The sequence below is a fragment of the Camelina sativa genome, chromosome 11 (genome assembly GCF_000633955.1).
Source record: "Camelina sativa cultivar DH55 chromosome 11, Cs, whole genome shotgun sequence".
In the NCBI taxonomy this organism is placed as follows: Eukaryota; Viridiplantae; Streptophyta; class Magnoliopsida; order Brassicales; family Brassicaceae; genus Camelina; species Camelina sativa.
Window position 1 is genome coordinate 5,452,650 of NC_025695.1, and position 13,603 is coordinate 5,466,252.

General features: G+C 34.5%; 1 protein-coding gene and 1 long non-coding RNA gene across 2 annotated transcripts; one reads left to right on the plus strand and one right to left on the minus strand.

The window, feature by feature from the left end:
* On the minus strand, nucleotides 4,070–5,985 carry LOC104721794 (gamma-glutamyl peptidase 1). Its single transcript, XM_010439864.2, has 3 exons — nucleotides 5,596–5,985; nucleotides 4,677–5,006; nucleotides 4,070–4,369 (listed from the first exon to the last, which is right to left on the minus strand). Exons 1-3 carry the CDS (start codon nucleotides 5,905–5,907, stop codon nucleotides 4,259–4,261), a joined length of 753 nt encoding a protein of 250 aa, XP_010438166.1. The 5' UTR covers nucleotides 5,908–5,985; the 3' UTR covers nucleotides 4,070–4,258.
* On the plus strand, nucleotides 11,694–12,344 carry LOC104721795. Its single transcript, XR_757082.2, has 2 exons — nucleotides 11,694–11,883; nucleotides 12,053–12,344. It is a non-coding gene; the product is annotated as an uncharacterized LOC104721795 (long non-coding RNA).

Genomic DNA, 13,603 nt, shown 5'->3' on the forward strand with positions numbered 1-13,603 from the left:
AAGGCCCGTGAGGCTAGGAATGCTATAAGAGAGGTTCATTGTCCGGATTGTAGGATAGCAGACACTCAAGAAGCAATCAAGCAGGAGGCAGAAAGATTTTTCTGACATTTTCTGGGTCATAAATTACTTAACTATCAGGCGATAGATGAGGCTATGTTGTCTATTTTGTTAACTTATCAATGTTCTGAGTCGGACCAGGACATGTTGGTGAGAGAAGTGTCGGAGGGGGAGATCAGAGACGTCTTACACTCCATGCCAAAGGACAAAAGCCCCAGGACGGATGGGTATACAGTGGAATTTCTTAAAGGGACATGGTCTGTTATAAAGAAGGATTTTGTGGCTTCAGTCCAATCTTTTTTTCAATATGGTTTCTTGCCAAAGGGGGTCAACACAACTATTTTAGCGCTTATACCGAAGAAGAAGGAGGTTCGAGAGATGAAGGATTATAGGCCAATCTCTTGTTGTAATGTAGTATACAAAGTGATCTCCAAGATCCTTGCAAACAGACTTAAACGACTGCTCCCTGCATTTATCTCTCCCAATCAATCCACTTTTGTCAAAGATCGTTTGCTTATGGAGAATGTCCTCCTGGCTTCAGAGATTGTTGTTGATTATCACAAGGAGACAGTGTCCCCTAGAAGTGCTGTCAAGATTGATATCTCGAAAGCATTTGACTCGCTACAATGGCCATTTCTGCTCAGTATTCTGCGAACTCTGTTGTTCCCAGCACAGTTTGTAAAGTGGATTGAACTTTGTGTCACCACAGCCTCTTTTTCGGTGCAAGTAAATGGTGAGTTGTTAGGGCTTTTCCGCAGTGAGAGAGGTCTTCGACAAGGTTGTTCCTTGTCCTCCTACCTATTCGTGATCTGTATTGAAGTCTTGTCTGCTATGCTTGACAAAGCGGCTTCAGAGAGACGTATAGGGTTCCACGCGCGATGTAAGAACGTCCAGCTCACCCACTTATGTTTTGCGAACGACCTCTTGGTCTTTACAGACGGGACTAAAACTTCTATTGAGAGCATTCTCCAAATCTTTCATGATTTTGCAGAGTTCTCGGGTCTAAATATCAGTTTAGAGAAGTCTACCCTCTATATGGCTGGTGTTACTGCTAGTGATAAGGAAACGATCCTAAGCTCGTTCCCGTTTGCATCAAGTACTCTTCCTGTTCGTTATTTGGGCTTGCCTCTATTAACCAAACGAATGAGAACGTCTGATTACACTCCGCTACTTGAGCGAATCCGAGAAAAATTAAGCAGTTGGACAGGGCGATATTTATCCTTTGCGGGGCGTCTCCAACTGATAAGTTCCGTCATTCACAGTCTCACTAACTTCTAGATGTCTGTTTTCCGACTGCCAATGGCCTGCATCAAGGAGATTGACAGTTTGTGCTCTGCATTTTTGAGGTCTGGACCTACCCTAAACACTAAAAAAGCAAAAGTCGCTTGGACTGATGTATGTATTCCTAAAGAAAAGGGTGGATTGGGGTTGCGCTCGTTGCAAGAAGCAAACAAGGTGAGCTGTTTGAAACTCATCTGGAGAATGATATCTTCGAACTCTTTATGGGTGATATGGCTTCGGACTTATCTCCTAAAAAAGGGTTCATTCTGGTCCCTCAAGGACAATAATACCTCAGGCTCTTGGATGTGGAGGATGTTACTCAAGTACCGTACCTTAGTCGTTGACTTTGTTCGATATGAAGTAAAAAATGGTCTACATACCTCTTTCTGGCATGACCATTGGTCACCACTGGGTTACTTATTTACTCTTGCAGGCCCGCGAGGTACCATTGATATGGGGATTGTTCTTCATGCTACTGTTGCAGAGGCTCTTGCTCATAGACAAAGACACCACCGAGGGGACTATCTTAATCAGCTGGAGACAGTTCTTGCGACTATTCGCAACAGAGGTTTGTTGAATGCAGAGGATGTGGACCTTTGGAAGGGTAAAGGGGATCAGTTTAAAACCAAATTTAGCACAAAAGAGACTTGGGAACATACTTGCTTAGCCAGAGGGAGACAGGCGTGGGTTGTTGGTGTCTGGTTTTCTCAAGCCACTCCCAAGTATTCTTTTATGGTCTGGTTAGCCACTCTCAACCGCCTGACCACTGGAGATCGAATGCTGCACTGGAATTCACGAGTGGATACCTCCTGTCCCCTCTGTGGTACACCACTCGAAACCCACGACCACCTATTCTTCACATGTTCTTATTCGACAGAAGTTTGGACTGGGTTAATGTCGAAGTTACTTGCGCAAAAGTGCTCTACAATCTGGGAATCAAACCTGACTCTTCTGGTTGACGCCTCTTTGGGGACTGTTACTCTGTTCCTCATGCGTTATGTTTTCCAGGCTTCACTCTACTTCCTATGGCAAGAGCGAAACAGACGCCGTCACGGGGAAACACCAATTGCTCCTGCTCAACTCATCAAGAATCTTGATAAGCAAATCCGTAACAGGCTGTTATCGCTCTAACCCACAGGGAGTCCCACCCGTTGCATGGAGGAATGGCTAGACTCTCGCTGAAGACACAAGTTAATCCTTGCTATTTTCAAATGTTTGTAAGCTAATTTGCTAGTTGTGTTTTGCTATGAAAACAATCTAATCACATGCTGCACTTGATTGTAAACACTATTTTTCGAATAAATTTTACATTTTATTCAAAAAAAAAATGAATCAATGAATAGAGCTTAATTCTCACCTAATATATATATTTTTTTAAATTGCTTAGCTTCTTCTTTTTATTTTTCTATTCGTGCGTGGATCCTTGTTAGAGAGAACTTACGGTAATTGACAGAAACACGACTACGCAGAATCATGTGTTAAAGAAATAATACTTTACCAACTAAATAGAGAAAACCAAAATTAAGGAAAGCAGGTCGGGTCTGTAGAACAGGGTTTTGGTCCTAAATTGGATTCACCTTAAAGAGAACAGAACGTTTTTGGATATACGCAATCACACTGAGCTGTTTCTTACAGTACAAACTTGTTTGATCCTATTTTTCACGTGCATAATAATAGACTCATAATTTAGGAAAAAAACTAAAATCGATATAAATTAAACATACAAAAAAAAAAAAACAATCTTGAATAAATAAATAGTGAATAGGCATCTTCTGTTTTATAGAAAAGACACTGTTTGAGATGAATTATTGACATCTGGAGATTAAACACGAGATTCATGGTGTGGCTGATATCTCTAGCTAGCTGGCGGAGAGAGAAGTCCGGAGGGGACAGAGCATCTCGTTATCTCTGTCGGAGCTTCATTAATTTAGTCATGGCAAATAAGTTAAATAAACGAACATATATACATACATTTATGCGAAGTTCAATTTAAATGGTGACACATCCATAATAACACTTATCACAAATTAGTGTGCTATACATCTTAATTAACCCTAAATCAAAAGCATGTCTTTCCTTCTTAATCAATTAATATAATTAAAGTAGAGAACGAATCTCGTTCTAGCTAAAATCCACTTTTGCTAATAGTGTAAGATATATACAATCTACAGAATTATTATTATCTTTAAACTTACAGAATTAATTATAACCAAGAGATTATAACTCTACAAGCATATAAGTGAAGAATCAAATGAAAGTTTGACAGCGAGATGCAATATTTAAACCTCGTTATCACAAAACAGTCCCACCAAGTCAAGAAGAATGATAAAACAGTATGGTATGATTTTTTTTGACAAAATTGTAACATATATAAATGATAGTCCCATCATTTTCAGTCTGCTGTATGATTTGTTTTTTTTTTGTGGTCTATAAATAAGACTATAGCATAATCACAAAACTGTAACATATAACGACAGAAAACGATGTTACGTTACTACTGACCTACCTGTAGTGTTTAGTGTCGTGAGCATGAAACCATAACATTTTAAACTGTAGGTTAAAACCACACCTATTGATTTAGCAGCACATTAAGTTATCAATAGAAGAATTCTGAAAGTAGAGGTTTCTTTGATCATATTTTCTAATTTCATTTAACAAAGTATGTTTTGAGGAAATTGAACTTGTTAAAAAATATATAGTTGTTGACAAAAAGAAAACCGTATTTATAGGGTTTAAATAATTTAGTTACTTAATTCATTTATTAGAGGAATAAAAGTATAACACAGAAATAAGTCACGCTGGAGATTAATAGGTTATTCTACTACATTGAACAGGAATATGAAGCAAGTAATAAAAATCCATAAAATGTTTCCAATATGACAAGAGCGCCAAATAGGTAATCTGGTAGTAGTGAAACTAGTTAGTCGGAACTCTGCATGCCTTTGAGGAAGTTCTTGCAAATCTTCTCCCAAAGCTTCCTGTCTGCTCCCCTCTTCTCCATCGTTGCCTTTGCCGCATCCGCAAACTCTTGCTGCATACATAATTTCATATTTCTAAGAAATATTCTACACTTTGTTGCTCATTAATATTTCAATCGATTCTTAAAACATTTTATATTCATTCGATTCGATTCTTGCCACATGTGATGAGGTGTACTATATTGAAATGACTAATCAACAACACCCTAGTTTATAGTTATTCTAATTCGATCTGGTGAATATTTTAATTAAGAATCCACCCATAGTCTCTGCAGTATCCAAGTTATAATTCGCAATTTTTCTATATATAAATTTGTGTATTCTGTAAATTAATCAGAGTTAAGGGGAAAAAAAACGAACCGGGACGAGGCCTTGACCAAGAACACGATCAACAAGATGGAAGAGAATCTCTTTGTTATACTCAGGGTGTCCTTGAATACAGAACAAATGATCCTCAATAGAGAACATCTCCACCTCGTAGTTGCTGGAGTAGGCAAGCACTTTAGCAGTTTCTGGGAGCACCAAGACTTCGTCCTGGTGGCATTTGATGATCGCAATGGTCTCAGGAACCTCGTCTCCGAAGTAACTTCCTGGCGTAATCGCATCCTTCACGATGGTTATGTCTCCAAGCTTTAGTTCTGGTCCCTTCCTTGCTCTTCCTACTGTTCCTCCCCTTACTCTGGCTATGATCTAAACGGAGAATCGTAATTTTTGTTTACTTAGGAAAACATTATTGAATCGACAACATGCATTATGCAGTTTAATTAATTTGATGAATCATCCGAGTAAGCTAACATTATTAACACAACCTTCAAAACCACATTTTTCTTGTCGGTTGGAAGAATCTTTTAATCAGATACATTATAGTATTATTATACCAAATGTGATATACATTAATTTTTAATCTTAATCAGATAATTAATCTTTTAATCCTTAACCCATTTTGTAGATCCTAAATTTTGTTGTCATGCTTATTGAATAATCCACTAGTTATTAATTAATGATGATGATGATGATGTACTTTTGATCATTTCATATCTTCACGGAAATGGCCAAATAATCATTAATAAATTGGAAGTTGTTTCTCCAAACGAGCATCATTAACATTTCACTCAAGATTATGCAAAAAAATGGGCTCAATTTAGATTTATAAGCTTAGAACTAACAAAAATCATGAAATAAAAAACAGGGGATCGGAATGTTAATATACCTATTCAAATTCACTAATAAAAATTGATTTCTAACCAATAAGTCAAAATTAGATGACAAAAAAAAGAACCTGGTGACCAAAGCAGATGCCAAGAATTTTCTTCTTCATCTGGTCGATCTTCTTGACAAGATCACAGAGCTTAAGGATCCAATCATAGTTCTCGAAGGCATCGTGAGCGCTTCCGCTGATAACAAAGCCATCGTACTTGTCGAGATCTTTCTCATCGGGAAACTCACCGCTGACGACCCTAAACGAGTCCCACTGCTCTCCTTCGTCCCCGAACGTTGACACGAACACGTTGTGGTATCCCCCGTACGTTTTCTTGACGAACTCTGAGTCCAAAGCCGCAAGAAACAGAGCGAATCTTTTCTGCTCCACCATTTTTGCCGGCGAATGAAAATTGTTAGAAAAGAGAGAGAGAGAGCAGTGGAGATGAAACAACTAACGTACGTATGGTGTGTATTTTATATCAGATTGGATTTGGTCGACCTACCTACTGGTTTTTATTCTTATTTCCCACGTTTTAATAAAACGGTTTTATGTACTAATATTTTGAATTTTATTATAGCAAGTCTTTTTTTTTTTTTTTTTAATAAGCGATACAAATCTTTTGTTTTATTATTTACTCAGAAATAGAGTTATAGAGGCAAATTAATCAGTGGTGGGCAACCGTTGTTGACCATTTTGAGCATGGATGTCAATTTTATAGCATTATTATTATAACATGGGCCGATGTGGACAACCAATAATAATAAGGAATTGTTAGTAAGTTATTCATTACACTGGGTCACCTGCCAAAAGCAATTAAAATGACGCGCATTTTTGGCTTTGTCATTGTACCAAATAATACAACTATAGTTTAACTGACCTATTGTTCTGGAATTTGGTCATTATTAAAATTAAAGTTATCGGTGTTTAGAAACAAACAAACAAAAAATAGGTACCTTTTTTATACGTCGACTAACAGCACTCTTAAATCTCAAAAGAAAAGCATACGTTGCGTGCACTGACTCTTGAAAAACGATTTGGTTTTGATTCTATGTGAAAATATATGCATCCTTCGTTTTCGGAGTTGCATCACTGAAACAAACATATTATTAAGCCCTTTTAACTAAAACAAACTACGTAAGGGTTTTGTTGCAAAATCAAATTTATCGCAACATTTGACTATTTCTCCGCCGTTTCAAGAAGGGTTGACATTTCTCAGTTTCGCGTTTTTAAATTATTAAATATATATATCGGTCCAAAGTATTCCGTTGTATAAAGAATTAGCTACGTCAAACATTTTTTTTTTTTTTGGGTGTAATACGTCATACGTCAAACAAATTAATTAACTACGAAGATGAAATTCGAATGTAGTCCCTAAACTTGTCCGGTTAGGTGCATATCCACAATGTCGTTTACGGTTTACGTAAGAGAAGAACATTTGCGAGTTGGAGCAATATCGTGGACTTGTGGGTTTCGGAAAGGGATTCATATTACGGTTGACAAACATTGGCCTTAAGAGTTAATCCAGGGCTAAGGTAAACAACTAGGCTTCCCATCACTAACAAAGCCAGCCTCTTTAGAAAAACTCATCCTTGTTTTGTTTCAAGTAGTAAATCTTCAGGATTTGAACGTATACACATATATATATGATTAAGCATCAACTTTTTAAAATCGTCTTAAACAGTCGTCTTTTCTAGATAAAAGTATGTTTTAGTCTCTTTTTTTTCTCCAACTTATATTTACTAGTATATCTAAAACAGTACTACGGAGTATTAATCAATTGTTCAAACAAAACAAAAACAAAAAAACAAAGATGAGAAAGCGAATCAAAAACAAAGGATACAAATTAGAAAAGAAAAAGAACCATGTAAGAGTACACATGCAAAGTTTGTTTTCTGGTATGATGATGAAATTTCTGATTCGAATCTTTTGTTTTTTGTTAATTTTGAATCCTTTTTCTCAACTCTGTTCTCAACTTTCCTTTTTTTAAGATGTCTTCTTCTTTTCACCCCTTTTTCCTGACCTTTTTTTAATGTAATTAGCTATATTATCATGTGGAATTGTACGTATGTTTGGATATGGTATATATTGGGATTGTGTAATCTTATATAAACTATAGTTTAACGTGGAAGGTCTTTTATTTTGACTATTTGTTGTTTTGAATGTAGTTATGAAGTTTAAAATTTGTGGTCCGCAATCTTTTTTTATTCCAGACCAGCAGCATTTTCTGGTTAGGAAATTTTAACCTTTTTGGTCCATAATATTTAGTTCGAACGAGCATTTTATAGTACTTGCTAAGACGTTAATCATATACATTTCAGGGGAAACTAGAAAATGAGAACAAAATCCAACATCGATAACCAAATGACTTATTTTTTATTTTTTTGCTCAACAACAACAATCCATTCACCAATGTTTTACATAACTGGTTCCAAATCCACAATGAGTTTCAACCAATTAGGCACAAGAGAATAAAGTTTGGGACCATAATTCTCGAAATAAATAGATTCTCGGCGCTATCCTATCTGCCGCTCCATAACGAAGTGACTTATCATGGTGCCAATGTTTCACTCTTTCAAATGTGGGCTACAAATTTAATTATTTTTTGGATTTAAGAAACAAACCTACAAAAAACCCGAAAAATACGCCATCTATTTTTTTTTTGCCGTTTAATTCCTCTAGTTATTAAATTTCCCAAAAAATACCTGGTTTAATTTTCATTGTCTTTAAAAACCTTCATTTTATTAATAACGGTAGATCCATATTTACGATATAACGTCTGTTAACTCTAATGACGGAAATGTTAACTAGGATTAAAATATAACTCCATGCGGTTAATTATAGGGAACTAAAGACATTGTTGCTCTTTTCTTTTTCCCCCAAATCGATTTTGAGTTTTAGAACCCTAGAACCCTAAACATTACAATTGAAATTAACAATGGTTTCATACCTCATCTATCAGTCGATTCTTGCAACGAACACACCAAACAATCAACCAGAACCGCAACTACTCAGACGACAACTATCATCGCAATCAAAGGAATTCGGGATTTGAAGTTTGAGAAAAAAAATCGCTTTTAGGGTTTCTAGGGTTCTAAAACTCGAAATCGATTTGGGGAAGAAGAAGAGGGCAACAATGTCTTTAGTTCCCTTTAATTAACCACGTGGGGTTATAGTTTAACCTTGGTTAATATTTCCGTCATTAGAATTCACATTCATTATGTCGTAAGTATGGATCTACCGTTATTAATAAAATAAAGATTTTTAAAAATAACGGAAATTAAACTAGGTATTTTTTAAAAAATTTAATAACTAGAAGAATTAAACGGTCAAAAAAAATAAATGGCCTATTTTTGGGGTTTTTGCTCAACAAAAATTTGGTTCTAAGAAGTGAAAGAGCCAATAAACAGAAGAAGCTGACGTTTCCTCAGACATTCTGTCTCATTCGTAAATCTCTTTAGTTTTGTTTTTGCCTTTGCTCTCTCTGTCATTTCACCTCACAAGTCATTGCCTACGTGCTTTCAACCTCTATCTCTATTCTTGTAGCTTCTTCTTACCATCGCCGTACACGTGTCGCTCTTATGCCTTTAGATCTTTCTCATCTGCAGCCATTATCAACACCTTTTCAATATCGGTTCGGTTTAACTAGATTAGTGTGTGTTTTTTTTTCTTATGCATTATGGGTGTCTATGGAAATAAAGGGGAAAAATATTAAAAAAAATTCGAAGTTATTTTTATTTAGACGTTCAGTAGTTTTGGATTAGAATAAAAATATATTAAATAATAAAAATGTATCGTTTAAAATTTAAAACAGTACATGTTGTTATTTTCATATTCACGATTTTTCAACAAAATCAAAATTCCAATTTTACCCCAGTTATCTAATTAATTATTAATTTCTAATATTAAAATTTTCGGTTTTCTGTTAACCATGTCATACCAAAAATTAAAACCGGTTATCTCTCTTCTTCCTCTTCCTCTCTCTCTAATCGTCGTTCCTCCGATAATACCCAAAAACCAAGACTGATCGGCGATGGAAGCTTGGTCTTGGGGTTTTAATCTCAATCCAGATCAAGGTGAGAACGATCCATAGCAACAAATTTTAAGTTCTCCGCCGCGAGAAGCTCGAGTGTTAACGGCGGATTAGGTTTTTGCGAAACAGAGTATCCAACTCGAAGAAGTAACTTTAGTGAAACAGAGTATAATCGGAGGGAGAATCATTCACCACGGAGGAACAATTACGAAGTGGCGGCGAATACGACGGAGCAGCATCGGAAAAGTGATTCGACGGCGAAGAATTTTACGAGGAGGGTAATGTCAATGAAAGAGGGTAGTTACTTCACCGGAGGAGAAGAACCAGGGTTCAAAGTTTGATTCTTCTGGTGGAGAAGATGTAAACGACGGCATATTGGTACACGGTGGAGGATCTTGTCGGAAAGATGGAAGAGAGATGCGTAAGAGTCGAAAGAGTTTCAAAGGATGGAAATGGATTTTATGGGATGCGTAAGAGTCGTAAGAGTCGAAAGAGCTTCATAATGAGGAGACAATTTTTATGGGATCTAATAATGGTGGTGAAGCTTGTTCTTGGGGTTTTAATCTCAATCCAGAGCAAGGTGAGAACGATCCAGAGCAACGACGATGAGAGAGGGGAAGAGGAAGAAGAGAGAGATAACCAAGATAAATTTTTGGTATGACATGGTTAACATAAAACCGAAATTTTTTATATTAAGATTAATAATTAATTAGATAACTAGGGTACAATTGAAATTTTGATTTTGTTGAAAGATCTTGGATATGAAAATAACAACATTTACTGTTTTAGGTTTTAAATGACACATTTTTATTATTTAATATATTTTTATTCTAGTCCAAAACTATTGAATATTACACGTTTAAATAAAAATAATTTCGGTGTTTTTTTTTGGTATTTTTCACGAAAAAAGTGTATATGAAAATACGTATAGGGTTTATTGGTGGTCGTCTGGATAAAACCGAGCCTCGATTAGGGAGCACATGTTCTAGAGTATAACTTTTTCAGTTCTCTATGCAGTGATTATTTTATTAAGTGTAACATATCAAAAGAAACTTAGCAATGAGTTTAGTGGGAAGTTGATTAACATAATAATCATCTATATAACCACCATAACTAAAACTTGTTCGGAAATCGGAATAGATGCAAACCGGTTTTATTCTACCGGAATATAGTTTGATTTATTTTTATGAACACCGACAGATTGGAATTAGTATTACACGCATGAATCGTATACATATACATCGAATCTTTTAGTTTTCACCCTAATCATTAGCGATTAAGTTAAATTTATAGTATTCTCTTCGTTTTATAATATAAAATGTTTAGAGAAGTATTTTTTTTTACATATAAGATATTTCCAATTTTTTATACAACTTTTTAGATTAATTATATATTTTATATTATTCAGTTTTGTTTATGATTTGTTAAACTTTTTAAAAATAATTATTTTTTAATATATGTGTTTTAACTTAAATATTTTATATTTTAAAATGGAAAGAGTATAAATTAACTTATTTTCACATGAAAAAAAAATGTATTGTAAATGTGAAATGTACCTCTTTTCGGAAATCCACTTGCGATTTGACACAAGTTGATTCGTTGCAGCAAAACTACACAATTTTTAATTGCTTAAAACTAATTACCAAATAAAATCTATTTACTAAACTAGAAAATTTATGACAGACGTATTTATTTAGTGGCCACACATCATATGCATTCCGAGAACATTTTTGGGTGTTTTTAGAGTAAAAATATTATGAAAATAATGTAAGATCATTAGTTTAGATTTTTTGATAAGAAGTTGGTTATTGGGAGAACATGTTTAAGATCATAAGATTTAATAATGTAATAATCTTAAATATATTACAATTTTAAAAACTTTAAAAAATAACATTTAAATTGCAAACTTAAAAAATTTATACTAAAATTCAAAATACAATACCAAATTTTTATGAAACAAAAAAACATTAAAGATATAAATAAAAAAACAAACAAAACATACTGCAAACAAATAAATATTTTCTCCTCTGCAAAAAAATTGTATCCATTCACGAGTTGCCACATCATCCAAGAATTGATCCAAAATCAGTTCTACATCAAAAACCAACATGTTTTTCATTCACTGTCCTCTATATTTTTTATTTTAAAAAGACTTAGAACAGATGGCCTTAGAGAAATAGAGAGATGTAGATGGCCTTAGAGAAAGAGAGAGAGAACAGAGAAGGTAAGTTTTACACAAAAGGAGGCTTCTCTCAGACGAAACGAATAAAAAGAACAAAAAAAAAGCTGAGAAGAATCCATAAAAGGTGACAAAAGCAAGAAGGAGAAGCAAACATGTATGATGTATCCTTATCTTGTCTTCTGATTCACACACTATTCTTCTTCTTCTTCTTCTTCATCATCATCATTAGTATTCACCAAAACCCACTCTTCTCTCTTTCTCGCTTGTTAGTGTTCTTTACGTCTTATCTAATTTTGTTTTTCCTTTCTCTTTGTTTTTGGTAGAAGAAAAGAATGGAGGGGACTTATCAGTATGCTGCAACAATGATGGAGATCTCAAGAAGAACGTTTTCGTTAGAGAAGAAGAGTAATTAGTTTCATTACTCTTCAAATGTCGTTAATCAGATTCATTTTTTTCTTTTTGTCTTTAAATTAATCCTCTTATTAAACCCAAAAAAAAAAAACTTTGTGTTACGGTTTGGGAAGTAGTGATATTGGCGGAAATGGCTCAATCTCCTTGTCACATTATATCACTTTCTCTGTTTTTTCTTCTCTTAACTTTTACATTTTGGAAGTATGATCTCAAATATACTTCATTCATTCAAGTACGTACATAACTTGTTTTATTTATAAACTACTTTTCAATTATGCAAGTGCTTGGCTGGAAGATGCAGGATTTTCATTTTAATTTCAAGCCATTTTTTTATTTTAACTAAAAAATCTTCTGATTTCTCGATTTGTCACTTTCTAAGAAATTATGACTAGCATAGGGTGACAAAGATACTGCATGTCTGTGTAATTAAATTTAACTTTATGTGTTTTATTGACGACACAAACAGAGGAAAAGGAACACAGAGAGAGAGAGATATGTCTTTGGTTCTAGATTTCTATTTGTCTCGGAAAACGTGCCTTTCATCAAATCGGCTATTTTTTATATATAAAGTAATCAGGGTTATTTACTCAATCATTAGGTAGTACGTACATTAGTCAATTGTTGCTGATTAGGTGTATATGCTTAATTAAGAAATTGATGAAATGACGCAATTTGAAAGTAAAAGTTAGAGAGAGAGGTATAGAGTATTCCATGCAAGAAGAAGAGAAGTGTTCGAACCTGCAAGTTGCAAATCAATAATATCAGGCTTAAACATTTGTGCTATAGTCTTGATTATCAAATATTCTTTGCTAATTCAATTTTAGAAAGATTTAAATACGATTACTATTTTAGGTTTTTTTCTACATTATTCTTGGGAAATGAGGGGTTTGTGGGGTTTCCACTTTCTTGTTTTCTCGAAGCCCAAAACAAAATGTCACATCGCACAATACATGGGTCTGCGTGTATCAACCATTTACTAATTAAACAGATGCATATTGAAAATTTCCATGAACAAAAGCTCTATCTCGAGGCATATAACATAACAGTGTGCACACTGCATATATGCCTTTAACTACTTGGTAGATCTCATGCAATTATATATGCTGCAAATATGTACTCGTTTAAGAAAGGAACATGTACAATTAGTAATTTAGTATGAGCAACAACAAACCTCGTTGTTGATAGATATAATGTTCATTGTGGTGGTTAGGATCAAGGATGATTTCACGCCACACGAGGAACATATACTCCTCAAATAACGCCACACGAGCAAGTGCGACATATACTCCTAACATAAAATAAATGGTGCAAAAAAAGAAGTATTTTTGGATATGGGCTAAAAGTTTTAGCCTTTTGGGCCTATAATCACTCGAAAACAAAACCATTTAAATCGTGTACATATACTCCTTATTTTTTTTTCGCTGTTGAAAACAAAACCTTTTTTTTTTTTTTTTTTTTTGGGG

Coding starts and splice junctions, on each gene's coding strand:
- LOC104721794 (XM_010439864.2), bottom strand. CDS start 5,907: ATGGTGGAGCAGAAAAGATTCGCTCTGTTTCTTGCGGCTTTGGACTCA. Junction 5,007..5,595: donor GCATCTGCTTTGGTCACCAG/GTTCTTTTTTTT, acceptor TTCTCCGTTTAG/ATCATAGCCAGAGTAAGGGG. Junction 4,370..4,676: donor TTGGTCAAGGCCTCGTCCCG/GTTCGTTTTTTT, acceptor TTATGTATGCAG/CAAGAGTTTGCGGATGCGGC.